This window comes from Hemitrygon akajei, chromosome 23, assembly GCF_048418815.1.
Source record: "Hemitrygon akajei chromosome 23, sHemAka1.3, whole genome shotgun sequence".
Classification (NCBI taxonomy): Eukaryota; Metazoa; Chordata; class Chondrichthyes; order Myliobatiformes; family Dasyatidae; genus Hemitrygon; species Hemitrygon akajei.
Genome location: NC_133146.1, coordinates 49,143,957 through 49,158,035, shown reverse-complemented (window position 1 = coordinate 49,158,035; position 14,079 = coordinate 49,143,957). Strand labels below are relative to the sequence as shown.

The following is a 14,079-nucleotide window of genomic DNA, read 5'->3' as shown; positions in this document are numbered from 1 at the left end:
TGGGATTCTTGCCTGGATTAACTTTGCAATTAGATGCTATAAAACCTACTTTTGAACATTTAAAATTTTAGTGCTGGATGTAGGGTCATATGACCAGGAAACAAAGGCAAATTTACCATTTTGAAGACATTTGAGAATAAGATGACTAATGTTTAACGTCAGACATTTGTACAACAGTACGCAAATTGTTTTCTGTAAAATATTTTATTCCGATAAAATCTCAAAAATATGTTTATTTTAGGATTGTTTATCCTTACTTTTTAAAGGGGATGTTCGTAATGACATCTATGTTACACTATTGCAAGGAGAGTTTGACAAAGGTAATAAAACAACATCCAAAAATGTGGAAGTCACAATGATGGTGTACGATGAAGAAGGCAAGCGTTTGGAGGTATGACTATTCTGTATGATATGCCTGTAGTAGTGTAAATGGTTTGGATTCAATTCCAATGTTCAGTTCACTTAATGTTTTTATACCCTGAAAATTAGGATACTTCCATTTTATCTTGAAAGATCGATCAATAATTTTTATAAAAATTATATAGTTATGAAACATGGCACATACTTGGTCACATTGTTAATTTAACTTTTCAATTTCTGAAACATTTTAACATGGCTCTGAAAGTGAATTGACGTTTCCTTTTTTTTAAAGAACGTAATTTTTCCTGGTGCAGGAGATGAAGGTATCTCTGAATATAAATCTGTTATTTACTATCAAGTAAAACAACCCCGATGGTTTGAGACTGTAAAGGTACGTTTTTCTTGTTGTAACCTGGAAGTATGTATCTTAAAATCCCCATATTTAATTATCTTTTTAAACCATAGCTGGAGTATATAATATCTTAATTTTGTAGGTGGCAATCCCGATTGAAGATGTAAATCGGAGTCATTTAAGATTCACGTTCCGACATCGATCATCTCAGGATTGTAAGTGCTGAAAGTGATTACTACTTTTTCCTATATTATTCATTTTTTAAGGAAGTGGCAAAATTATTTTGACAAGATTTCTTCAAAGCAGACATGCTGGCAAACTGCAGCTTACAAATTTAAGATGAGATACAGTGGTGTTACTCTCAAGCAAGATCATGCTCCTGTTATTAAGTGATTTAGCTCAAGGAAAGTTTGAACAATGCTTTGAGCAATCTCAGTAGGGTTGTAGCCAATAAATATACAACAATTAAAACTGCTGAAGTGATAGTGAAAATTAGTTCACGATGTTCTGTATGTTCCCTGATCCCTTTCTTCCATAAAATGAGCTCACAAAGCTCACTTACCACATCTTTCAAAGGGATGTTCAATAAATACACAGTTAATGCTGTTGCTGTACAGCTCCAACAACCCAAGTTTGATCATGACCAGTGGTACTGTCAGTTATGCTGGTAAGTTAATTAGTGTTTGTAATATGCCCAAGTGTTGCTAAGTGTCAGGTAATTAAGGGAATTGAGGGATATCTGATAGTGAAAAGACTGGTGGGAAATAAATGGAACTAAGGGAAACCTTGAGCGATGGCACACATTCTATAGTATTATTGGCTCCTCTGTCACAAAGAATTATAAAATATAATATGAAATATGCTATCACCATAATTCAGCAATATTTGGTTTAGGATATGACCATTGACAGGATCTTTCTGGGATGTACTGCCTAAAAGTGGAAGTAACTTTTATTTGATGAGCATTTTGAACAAACTAGATAATTTGGATACTTGTTTTGTGAATGGAATATAAGAATTTCCTTGGCATTACAATGATTCCATTACCAAATACAAGTTATATGTTCTCTGCATTTTAAATTGTTCTTTCTGATGCATCGTAAAGGAAAGTATTGTGAGACATTTTGTCGGATCATTTATACTGTGGTGGCCTTGAATCTATTTTTTTAAAGATAACATTTCACAAGAAAACATTTTTTCTTTTATTTAGCTAAAGACAAATCTGAAAAGATATTTGCATTAGCATTTGTGAAATTAATGAGGGCTGATGGAACAACGCTGAAAGATGGAGAACATGATCTTATTATATACAAGGTATGTTGGTTTGTAATGGCCTTTAATGGGCAGCTCTGTAGCAACTTAAAGATTTGCATAAAAGTTCAAAATAAGTTTATTATCAAAGTACGTACGTGTCATGATATTCAATCCTGAGATTCATTTTTTGTGGGTGTACTCAATAAATCCATAATAGAATAATAACCATAATAGAATCAATGAAAGACTGCACCAACTGGCTATTCAACCAGTGAAAATACAAAAAGAAAGGATAATAATAAATAAGCAGTAAATATTGAGAACATAAGATGATGAGTCCGTGAAAGTGAGTCGATAGGTTTTGGGAACATTTCAGTGATGGGTCAAGAGAAGCTGAGTGAAGTTATCCCCTCTGGTTCAGGAACCTGATGGTTGAGGGATGATAACTGTTCCTGAACCTAGTGGTGAGAGTCCTGAGGCTCCTGTACCTTCCTTTTGATGGCAGCAATGAGAAATGAGCATGACTTGGGTAGTGGGGGTCCTTGATGATGGATGCTACTTTCCTGCAACAAAGCTCCATGTAGATGTGCTGAATGATGGCTCGGCTTTACACGTGAAGAACTCATCCGTGTCCATTACATTTTCCATTCAAGTGCGTTGGTGTTTCCATAGCAGGCTTGATTCAGCCAGTTAATAGACTTTCCGCCACTCATCCATTGCAGTTTGTCAAAGTTTTAGATGTCATGACATCTTCGCAAACTCATAAGGAAGTAGAGGTGCTATTGTGCTTTCTTTATAATTGCACTTGCATACTGAGCCCAGGTCAGGTCCTCTGATAAAATAGAAGTGCAATATTTGGTGAAATATAACATATAGAGTCTTTTTCCTGAACAGTGGGATGCCAAAAAGCTGGAAGATGCATCACTGTATTTAAATCTAGTCGCAACTAAACCAGAACTTGAGGAAAAAGGCTACACTGGGAAAAATATGCACGGTTCTGGAAATTTAGCCATCAGCAAAGACTCTTTTCAGATTTCCACTTTGGTTTGTTCAACAAAACTCACACAGAATGGTAAGATACAAAAAAGAATGACTTGAGTGTTGAATGTAGTTCAGTTTAGAAAGTTGATTTTGTGAAAAATTACATTTAAAGAAGTTTAAAAAAAATATATTAAACATTCAGTTAGCTGCTATCAGAATTTTGGATCTTTGTGTGATGTATTATACACATTTCCAAATTTTTGCTATAAGATTTATTAGAGTGATTTTATTTTCTTTTGGTAATTTAAACCATTTGTTTTTATGATATGAGTAACAAAAGAAATTATCCAAGTATTATCTCCCCATAGGCTTCCAGATGGATACAGGTGTCAATTTTAACCAATGTTTCAATGTTAAGTTCTGCCATCTTCATCAGGGATGATGCCTGGGCATGTCTAGTCTAGTGGTATATATACTCAGCTCCCGTTGTCTGTCCCTCCCGATTGGTTAGTCCTCAACTGGTCAGGTTTCCAGTGTTCAACCTTGTTTAAAATTGTAATTCAGTTCTTATTTAGAACGAAACCTGTGTCTTTGCAAAAATTCTTATTCTCCAGCCTTATTTTAATGTCTTCCTTCACCAGGCAGTCCCGAAAGTCATTTGCGTGGCACAGTAGTCTTGTGCTGTCGAAGTTAGTCTTGTGGTCATTCCACATGCAAAGTTCTGCTATCGCTGATTTCTCCGAATAACCCAAACAGATTCACCTCCTATGCACCTTGATGCGGATTTCTACTGTGTGCCCTGTCCAGCCAATATACCTGCTCTGAATTCACAGGGAATCATGTAAATGCTAGCCGTCCTGAACCTAGGTAATTTTTGACACTCATAAGCGATCCTTCCGGATACTGTGGAAATACAGAGAAGACAGTAGAGTTCCTCCTCATTGTTAGGTTTCCTGATTTTTCCATTGTCCCTTTTATGGGCCCAATTGACTTCTTTTACCTTGCAGCCATTCTGTACTACTGCGCCATGCCAATGGCTTTTGGGACCGCCTGGTGAAGGAAGCCATTGAAATAAGACTAGAGAATAAGAATTTTAACAAATATGAATGTCTCGCTCTAAGTAAGAATTGGAATACAATTTTAAACCAGCAGAAACCAGATTGTTGAGGGCTAACCAATCAGGAGGGATGGACAATAGGAGCTGAGTATATATACCACTGAACTAGTTGTGCCTAGGCATTATCCCTGATGAAGATGATGGAGTCTGTCGTCAAAATCTGTACCTGGCTGGAAGCCTGAGAAGCGTTTATACTTATTGTATGTCGGTAAAGCACTATATCCTTTGTTAAGTTATCCAAGTGTTCAACTATAACTCTCCGGTTGTAAATGAATAGAAATTTATTGACAGAATTACAATTTTACATAGAAACATAGAAAACCTACAGCACAATACAGGGCTTTTCGCCCACAATGCTGTGCCGAACATGTACTTACTTAGAAATTACCTAATGTTACCCATAGTCCTCTATTTTTCTAAGCTGCATGTACTTAACCAGGAATCTCTTAAAAGACCCTATCGTATCTGCCTCCACCACCATCTCTGGCAGCCCATTCCACGCACTCACCACTCTCTGTGTAAAAAAAATATTTAACCCTGACATCTCTATACCTACTTCCAAGTACCTTACAACTGTGCCCTCTTGTGTTAGCCATTTCAGCCTTTGGAAAAAGCTAATTTTCCACACGATCAATGCTTCTCATCATCTTATATAGCTCTATCAGGTCACTTCTCATCCTCTGCTGCTCCAAGGAGAAAAGGTCGAGTTCACTCAACCTATTCTCATAAAGCATGCTCCGCGATCCAGGCACCATTCTTGTAAATCTCCTTTGCACCCTTTCTATGGTTTCCATATCCTTCCTGTAGTGAGATGACCAGAACTGAGCACAGTACACCAAGTGGGGTCTGACCAGGGTCCTACACAGCTGCAAAATTACCTCTCGGCTGTTAAACTCAATCCCACAGTTGATGAAGGCCAATGCACCATATGCCTTCTTAACCACAGAGTCAACCTGTGCAGCAGCTTTGAGTGTCTTATGGACTGTCACCCCAAGATCTCTCTGATCCTCCACATTGCTGAGAGGCTTATCATTAATACTATATTCTGCCATCATATTTGACCTACCAAAATGAACCACCTCACAGTTATCTGGGTTGAACTCCATCTGGCTCTTCTCAGCCCAGTTATGCATCCTATCGATGTCCCACTGTAACTTCTGACAGCCCTGCACACTATCCACAACACCCCCAGCCTTTGTGTCATCATCAAATTTACTAACCCTCCTTCCACTTCATCCAGGTCACTATAAAAGTCATGAAGAGAAGGGTTCCCAGAACAGATCTCTGAGGCACAACTCCATGCAGAATATGACCTGTCTACAACCACTCTTTGCCTTCTGTGAGCAAGCCAATTCTGGATCCACAAAGCAATGTCCCCTTGAATCTCATGCCTCCTTACTTGCTCAATAAGCCGTGCCTGGGGTACCTTATCAAATGCCTTTCTGAAATCTGTGTAAACTACATCTACTGCTCTACATTCGTCAATGTGTTTAGTCACATCCTCAAAAAGTTCGATCAGGCTCGCAAGGCACGACCTGCCTTTGACAAAGCCATGTTGACTATTCCTAATCATATTATGCGTCTCCAAATGTTTATAAATCCTGCCTCTCAGGATCTTTAACATCAGCTTACCAACCACTGGAGTAAGACTCACTGGTTTATAATTTCCTGGGCTATCTCTACTCCCTTTCTTGAATAAGAGAACTACATCTGCAACCCTCCAATCCTCCGGACCCTGTCCCGTCCCCATTGATGATGCAAAGATCATTGCCAGAGGCTCAGCAATCTCCTCCCTCACTTCTCACAGCAGAATGATCCCGGAGACTTATCCAACTTGTTGCTTTCCAAAAGCTCCAGCACATCCTCTTTCTTAACATCTATATGCTTAAGCTTTTCAATCTGCTATAAGTCATCCCTACAATCGCCAAGCTCCTTTTCTGTAGTGAGTATTGAAGCAAATTACTGAGCAGATTGAGCATCATCAGTGGAAAATGATACAGAGTTGAAACCAGCAGGCCAGGAAGCATCTATGGAAAAGTGTGAACAGTTGATGTTTCGGACCAAGGCCCTTCATCAGGACTTGACTCAAAATGTTGGCTGTTTACTGTTTTCCATAGATGCTGCCTGGCTTGCTGAGTTCATCCAGCATTTTGTGTGTGTTGCTTTCGATTTCCAGCATTTGCAGATTTTCTTGTGTTTCAGTGTCGAAATCATTGGCTTTCCATCAGAATTGTGGAAAGAGAAAGAAAAGGAAAGAACAGATGGGAATATTTATGAAGCATAGAAAACAGAGCAGATTCAAGAACATCAGGGATGATTGGTGAAAGTATAGGAGCCTGATGACATGACAGGATGATAGGAATTTCAGAGTCACATTTGTGGACTAATTTGAGACGTTTCACAAAGTGCTCAACTATTTTGCTCTTGGTTGAGGAGAGCTCATCTTGATTAGATCATTAAAATATTAAACTGAATAAAGCATATGTCATTTAATGTTTTACTTGGAAAGATTTTTTTTGATTATTAACAGTGAAATGATAGATGTTAAATGTTGTACCTCCTGCATTTTCTTGGAAGTGTTGTGGGAAAGTGTTAGTGACGATTGTAGGCTAAATCAACTTGGCGCAAAGGAGACAGTTGCTCAGAATGCTAAAAGGAGAGAAGAAAAAAAACGTTGCCAGGGAACAACAGTTGTTTTGTTTCTTACGGTTTAATTAGAGCAGGTGTACTGAACCAAAGAACGTGGACACTAGGACTATTCTCATATTGTTGTATGTGTCCTGCAGGATATGCAGACTTTAGTGCAACACCAGATGGGCACTGGTAGAGGAATTCCTTTCAGTTATGTTACAGATTTGAATGTGGACTGTCTGAATAGCAGTTCTTATGGATTAATGATGTCCTAAAGAGTTTTGAAGGCCATAGGGTCTCTCTGCTTGCCGTGAAATGAAATGAATCTTTGTTGTGAATAATTGGAATATGTGGAATGAGGAAAGAGGTTCTGCTGAGGGATTTGAGCAGCTAGGAACTAAATTAAAAAGCAGAACCAAATGGGTGGTAACCTCTGAATGAATACCTGAGCCATCTGCAAATTGGCACTGTGTTAAGAAGATTAGAGAGTTAAATGCGTAGCTCAAGGACTGGTGTGGGAGAAGTGGATTTGAATTCATGGAAAACTGGCAGCAGTATTGGGAAGGAGGGAGCTGTTCCACCTGAACCTGAACCATGATGGGATCTGGATCCTGGCGAGTTGAATAACTAGAGTTGTGTATAGGGCTTTAAACAAATAGCGGTGGGTAGGGGAGAGGGGTGAGTTTAACAGATTGTAGAGGTATGGATAAAGTAAAAGAGAAAGTGTGGATAAAGATAAAGTAAAAACAGAAGTTAAAAAAGAGAAAAATAAGCGTAAAGTACAGAAAAGTCAAGTGTGTAGGAGACAAAGATTACTAGATTTTAAAGGCACAATGAGTATAAGGCCACCTTACCTGAATGCCTGTAGTTAGTATTCATAACAAGGTCAGTGAATTTGTGGCACAAATTAGTTTAAAAGGGGCCATTACAGAGATGTGGTTGCAGGGTGGAGAGGTTTAGAAATAAAATATCTAAGGATATCAGGTAATACAGAACGATATGCAGGAAGGTTAGTGAGGTGGGGTACTGCTTTTAATTAAGAATGAGATCAGGGGGACAGTGAGAGACTTATATAAGATCTAAGGGACAGAATGTTAAAGCCATCTTGGTAGAGATTAGGAATAGTAAAGGGAAAAAAAAAATCACTGGTGGGAGTTGTCTATAGGCCACCGAATAATAACATTACAGTGGCACAGGCAAGAAACTGAAAAGTATTTGAAGCATGTTAAAATGGAATAGCTGTTATCATGGGGGACTTTAACTTGCATGTAGATTGAGTGAACCAAATTGGTTGAGGCAGTCTTGAGGAGGACTTCATAGAATGCATATGTGATATATTTCTTGAACAGCATATTACTGAACCTACAGTGCTATCTTAGATCTAGTCCTGTGCAATGAGACAGTTAAAATTAGCAATCTTGTAGTTAGGGATCCTTTTGAAAAGACTGATCACAGTACGATGGAGTTTCTCATACAAATGGAGGGTCCAGTGAATTATGCCTAAACAAGGAAGACTGTAATGGGATAAGGGAGTAATTGGATAGTGTAGATTGAGAACACAGGCTATATGGTGTGAGCGTTGAGGAGCAGTGGAAGATGATCAAAGAGATTTTGCAGGGTGCTCAACAAAAGTATACTTCAGTTAAAAGCATGGACAGTAAGGATGGGGATAGCCAGCCATGGATAACATGAAATAAAGGATGGCATCAAACTAAGAGCTTGTGCGTACAAAGTCGCCAAGAGTAGTGGAAAACTGGAAGATTGGGAAAACTTTAAAAAGCATCAAAGAACCACTAAGCGAGTACTAAAGAAAGGGAAGATAGATTATGAAAATAAACTAGCACAAAATATAAAAATGGATAGTAAAAGTTTTTTAATTGTATGAAGAGTTCAAGGGTGGCCTAAGTGAATGTAGGTCCCTTGGAGGACGAGAAGGGGGAATTGATATTGGGTAATGAGGAAATGGCCGAGGCTTTGAATGACTATTTTGTGTCGGTCTTCATGGTGGAGGACATGTCTACATACCAAAGAGAGATGATATGGATGCAATCAGAGGTGGGGACCTCAATACAATAGCTATCACTAAAGAGGTAGTGCTGAGCAAGCTTGTGGGCCTAAAGATAGACAAGTCCCCTGGTCCTGATGGAATGTATCACAGAGTACTGAAAGAATGATTCTTTGGTGATAATTTACCAAAATTCTCTGGGCCCTGGGTAGGTCCTGGCAGATTGGAAGATGGCAAGTGTCACACTACTGTTCAAAAAAGGATGTAGGTAAAAGGCAGGTAACTATAGCCAGTCAGTTTAAGATCTGTGGTTGCGACAATGCTTGAAGTTATTATTAAGGAAGAAATAGCATCCGGAAAGAAATGGATCCATCATGCAGATGCAGCATGGATTCAGCAAAGGTTGGTCCTGTTTGACAAAGTTACTGGAGTTCTTTGAGGATATAAGAAGCACAGTGGGTAGAGGGGATTTACTTGGATTTCCAGAAGTCGTTTGATAAGGTGCCAGATAAAAGACTTATCCATAAGGTAAGGATGCATAGAGTTGGGGGTGAAAGCATAGATAGAGAATTGGTTACCCAATAGAAAGCAGAGAGCTGGGTTAGTGGGTGTTTCTCTGGTTGGCAATCAGTGGTGAGCAGTGTGCTGCAGGGGTCGGTACAGGGCCTGCAACTGTTCGTGATATACATTAATAATCTGGAAGAGGGGACCAAGTGTAGTGTCTCTAAGTTTGCTGATGACACTAAATTGAATGGAAAAGCAAATTGTGCAGAGGATACGGAGAGTCTGCAGAGAGATATAGATAAGTTAAGATTGGGCAAAAGTCTGACAGATGGAGTACAATGTTGGTAAATGTGAGGTCATCCACTTTGGAAGGAAAAATGGATGATCAGAATATTATTATTTAAATAGTAAAAGATTGCAGCATACTGCTGTGCAGAAGGACGGGAGTGCTTGTGCATGGATAGCGTAAGGTTGGCTTGTAGGTGCAGCAGGCTATCAAGAAGGCAAATGGAATGTTGGCCTTCATTGCTAGAGGAATTGAATTTAAGAGCAGGGAGGTTATGCTGCAAATGTACAGGGTACTGGTGAGGTCACATCTGGAGTACTGTGTGCAGATCTGGTCTCTTTACTTGAGGAAAGATATACTGGCTTTGGAGGCTGTGCAGAGGAGGTTCATCAGGTTGATTCCAGAGATGAGGGGGTTAGACCATGAGGAGAGCTAGGAGTATATGGCAGGCAGCGACAGGGCAAAAAGGATCTGTTTTTCTCAGTGTAGGCATGCCAAATACTAAAGGTGTGTTAAATCATTACCTAACACTCAATCAAAAATTGCCTTTTCCCTAATTGACTCAACCACCAGGTGCTCGTAGGCATTTTAGAAATACTTTCTCTTAGGATCCAGCACAAACAGGAATTTTCCTATCTACCTGTATATTGATATCTTCCATGACTGTTGTAACATTGCCATTTTTACATGCCTTTTCTATCTCTTGTTGTAGTATATATTCCACATACTGTTTGGAGGCCTGTATATATATCCCATCAATGTTGGCGCGTGGCCAAGTGGTTAAGGTGTTCGTCTAGTGATCTGAAGGTCGCTAGTTTGAGCCTTGGCTGAGGCTGCGTGTGTGTCCTTGAGCAAGGCACTTAACCACACATTGCTCTGCGATGACACTGGTGCCAAGCTGTATGGGTCCTAATGCCCTTCCCTTGGACAACGTCAGTGGCGTGGAGAAGGGGAGACTTGCAGCTTGGGCAACTGCTGGTCTTCCATTTAAAAAAAAAAGGCGCAAATCCATGGTCTATTGAGACTAACGGAGGCCTACACATATATCCCATCAGGGTCTTTATACCCTTGCAGTTTCTTAAACCACAAAATTCTACATCTTCTTATCCATGTCACCTCCTTATAAGAATTTGATTTCACTTTTTTCCAATAGTTACTCCATTCCCGCCGTCTATCTGTCTATCCTGACGATACAATGTGTACCCTCAGATGTTAAATTCCCAATTATGATCTTCTTTCGACCATGTCTCAATGATGCCTACCATGTCATACCTACCAATCTCTTAACTGTGCTAGAAGATCTTCTACCTTATTCCACATACTGTGTGCATTCAAATATATCACCTTCAGTCCTGTATTCATCACCCTTTTAGATTTGCCCCAATGTTACACTTGAACCCATTCCACTGGTGGCAACTCTGCCCTCTCATCTGCCTGTCCTTTTTCACAGTCTCATACACAGTGCATCTAATTGTATACCAACAGCCCCATCCTCAGCCTTATCACTATGGTTCCCATACCCCTTCCAAATTACTTTTTAAGTCCTCCACAACAACTCCAGCAAACCTGTCTGCAAGGATATTGATCCCCCCCCCTTCAGGTTCAGGTGTAACCCATGCTTTTTGTATAGGACGTACCTTCCCCAGAAGAGATCCCAATGAGCCAGAAATCTGAAACCCTGTCCCCTGCATAGATTCCTCAGGCACACATTCATCTGCCAAATCTCCAATTCTTACCCACAATGCAAAATGGTAGAGGCAGCAATCCAGAGATCAATTTCCTTGAGGTCCTGCTTTTTTGCTTTCTACTTAACTCCCTGTGTTCTCTCATTCAGGACCTCATCCTTCTTTTTACCTGTGTCATTGGTACCAATATGTACCACAGCTTCTAGCTGTTCACTCTCCCCCTTTGGAATGCTGTGAACCCGATCTGAGTTATCCCCGGATCCTTGCACTTGGGAGGCAACATAACAACCAGGTGTCTCTTTCACATCCATAGAATCTCCTACCTGCTGCTCTTCTACTCCTCTTCTCTTCTGAGCCACAGAGCCAGACTCAGTGACAGTGACTCGGTTGTCTGCGGCTTCCTTCCTGGTAATATCAAAGGCAGTATACTTAATATTGAGGGGAATGCTGCACTGGTTGCCTGTTCCCCTTCCCTTTTCGGACAGTCTGTCAGGTACCTGCTTCCTTTAACTTCTATGTGACTCCATCCCTGTAGCTCCTATCTATCACATGCTCATTCTCCAGTATGTGTCAAAAATCCTCGAGCTGCTGCTCAGTTCCTTAAAATGGTCTCTAAGGAGCTGCAGCTCGATGCGCCCTTTTTATTAGGGGGACTGGAGGTCTCCCAGAATTCCCACATCTCACACGTAGAACATACTATTAACCCTGGATCCATTCTCACCGCACTATGTGCTACTAGACAAAGATAGAGAAAATTAACTTAGTGGAAACTTAGAGCCTGTTAAACAAAAACCGTTGAGCCGAAACCTGATCACTTTAACCCCAGCCCACTCCGACAGTGGCAGCTCTGTTTAAACCTTATTCTTGAGTGTCTAAGAAAACTGAACTGTGATCACTAACTGAATGTTATTTGTTTAATAACTTGAGGGTTTGTTCCAAACATAGCAGTACAGCGTTTAATTGCCCTCTGTGGAAATAAAACAAAATGAGCATTTTATTGCACGTTGTGGCCACAATTGATCAACGTGCCTACTCAGAACTCTAGCAGAGATGCTAGAGGATTGGAACATAGCCAGTGTTGTTCTACTGTTTGAGAAAGGCTCTTAACGTCAATTAGGAAATTATAGGTTGGTGAGTCTGACGTCAGTTTGTGGGGAAGTTATTGGAAGATATTCTGAAGATCCAGAGATACGTATATACTTGGACTGATTAAGCACAGACAGCATGATCTCGTGCATGCTAGGCCATGTCAAATCAACTTTATAGAGTTTTTCATGGAGTTACCAGGAAAGTTGCAAGGTAGTGGACTTTAGCAAGGCATTTGACAAAGTCCTTCATGGGAGGTTGGTTAAGAAGGTACAGTTGCTCAGCATTCAAGATGAGGTAGTAAATTGGTTTAAACATTGGCTCTTTGGGAGAAGCCAGAGAGTGGTAGTAGATGATAGTAGACTGGAGGCCTGTGACTAGTGGAGTGCCGCCGTGATTGGTGCTGGGTCCATTGTTGTTTGTCATCTTTATCAGCGATCTTGATGATATAATGTGGTTAACTCGATCAAATATTTTGTGGATGATACCAAGATTGGGGGTGTAGTGGACAGTGAGGAAGGCTATTATACCTTGTAGAGGGATCTGGACCAGCTGGAAAAATGGGCTGAAATTGGCGGATGGAATTTAATGCAGAGAAGTGTGAGTTGTTGCAGTTTGGTAGGACCAATGGGGAGGGAGGTCTTGCACAGTGAAGAGTAGGGCACTAAGGTGTGTAGTAAAACAAAGGGATCTGGGAGGACAGGTCCGTGGTTTGTTGAAAGTGGCATCACATGTAGTAAATAGCATTGTAGAGAAATCCTCTGGCACACTGGCCGTAATGAATAAAAGTATTGAATACAGGAGATGGGATGTTATGTTGAAAAAGTATAAAATGTTCGTGAGGCCTAATTTGGAGTATTGTGTAAATAAGGTTGAAAGAGTATAGAGAAAATTTACAAGGATGTTGCCAGGTCTGGAGGACCTGAGTTATAAGGAAAGATTGAATAGGTTAGGACTATGTTCCTTAGGACGTACAAGATTTGAGAGGAGATTTGATAGAGGTGTACAAAATTATGAGGGATATAGATAGGGTAAATGCAAGCAGACTTTTTCCACTGAGGTTGAGTGGGACTACAACCAGAGTTCATGAGTTGAGGGTGAAAGGTGAAAAGTTTAAGGGGAACATGAGGGGAAACTTCCCCACTTAGAGTTATGAGAGAGTGGAACAAGCTGCTAGCACAGGTGGTGCATGCAAGCTCGATTTCAATGTTTAAGCAAACTTTGGATAGATAAATGGATGGAAAGGGGTATGGAGGACCATGGTCCTGGTGCAGGTCGATGGGAGTAGGCAGTTTAAATGGTTTCAGCATGGACTGGATGGACTGACGGGTCTGTTTCTCTGCTGTAATTTTTTATGACTGTGAATCAACAATATTAATATTACTTTTGAGAAAGCTCTGGTGATTTATCTGGCTTCCATTTCCAAATCTTGGATTGCTGAACTTCATCATAAGCAAGAACCAGGGTTAGAATTCAAGACAGTGAATTTTGGCATCACTATGGATCTCCATTGCCTGGTCAGAAGAAATATTTATACTGTCATTTTCTATCTCCAGGAGGTTCTGAATAGAAATGCTGATTTACCAAACACAGAACTGCTCAGGGAAGAAAGCTAACCTTTATCCATAAATCTGACAATTGATTCAAAGACTTGTATCAGTAGTGAAAGAGCAACATTTATTCACAGGCACATGCTCACCATATATATCAAAATGCTTCTGAAATGACAGAACCCTAATAATTTGTTAAGCATTTCATTTTAACAGTCGTTTGTCATTATTTTTACTGCTTTGTCTATCACTTAAGAGCCTGCCAGAA

General features: G+C 40.1%; 1 protein-coding gene across 2 annotated transcripts in view; it reads left to right on the top strand.

Annotated features, from left to right (window-relative positions):
- The window catches only part of dock1 (dedicator of cytokinesis 1), a 574,951-nt gene that overhangs the window by 153,132 nt on the left and 407,740 nt on the right, over window positions 1–14,079 (top strand). For both annotated transcript variants that reach the window (XM_073027587.1, XM_073027588.1), the window contains exons 14-18: window positions 267–391; window positions 653–751; window positions 855–927; window positions 1,923–2,026; window positions 2,861–3,038. In XM_073027587.1, coding sequence (XP_072883688.1) covers window positions 267–391; window positions 653–751; window positions 855–927; window positions 1,923–2,026; window positions 2,861–3,038 — 579 coding nt within the window. The remainder of the gene's footprint in view (window positions 1–266; window positions 392–652; window positions 752–854; window positions 928–1,922; window positions 2,027–2,860; window positions 3,039–14,079) is intronic.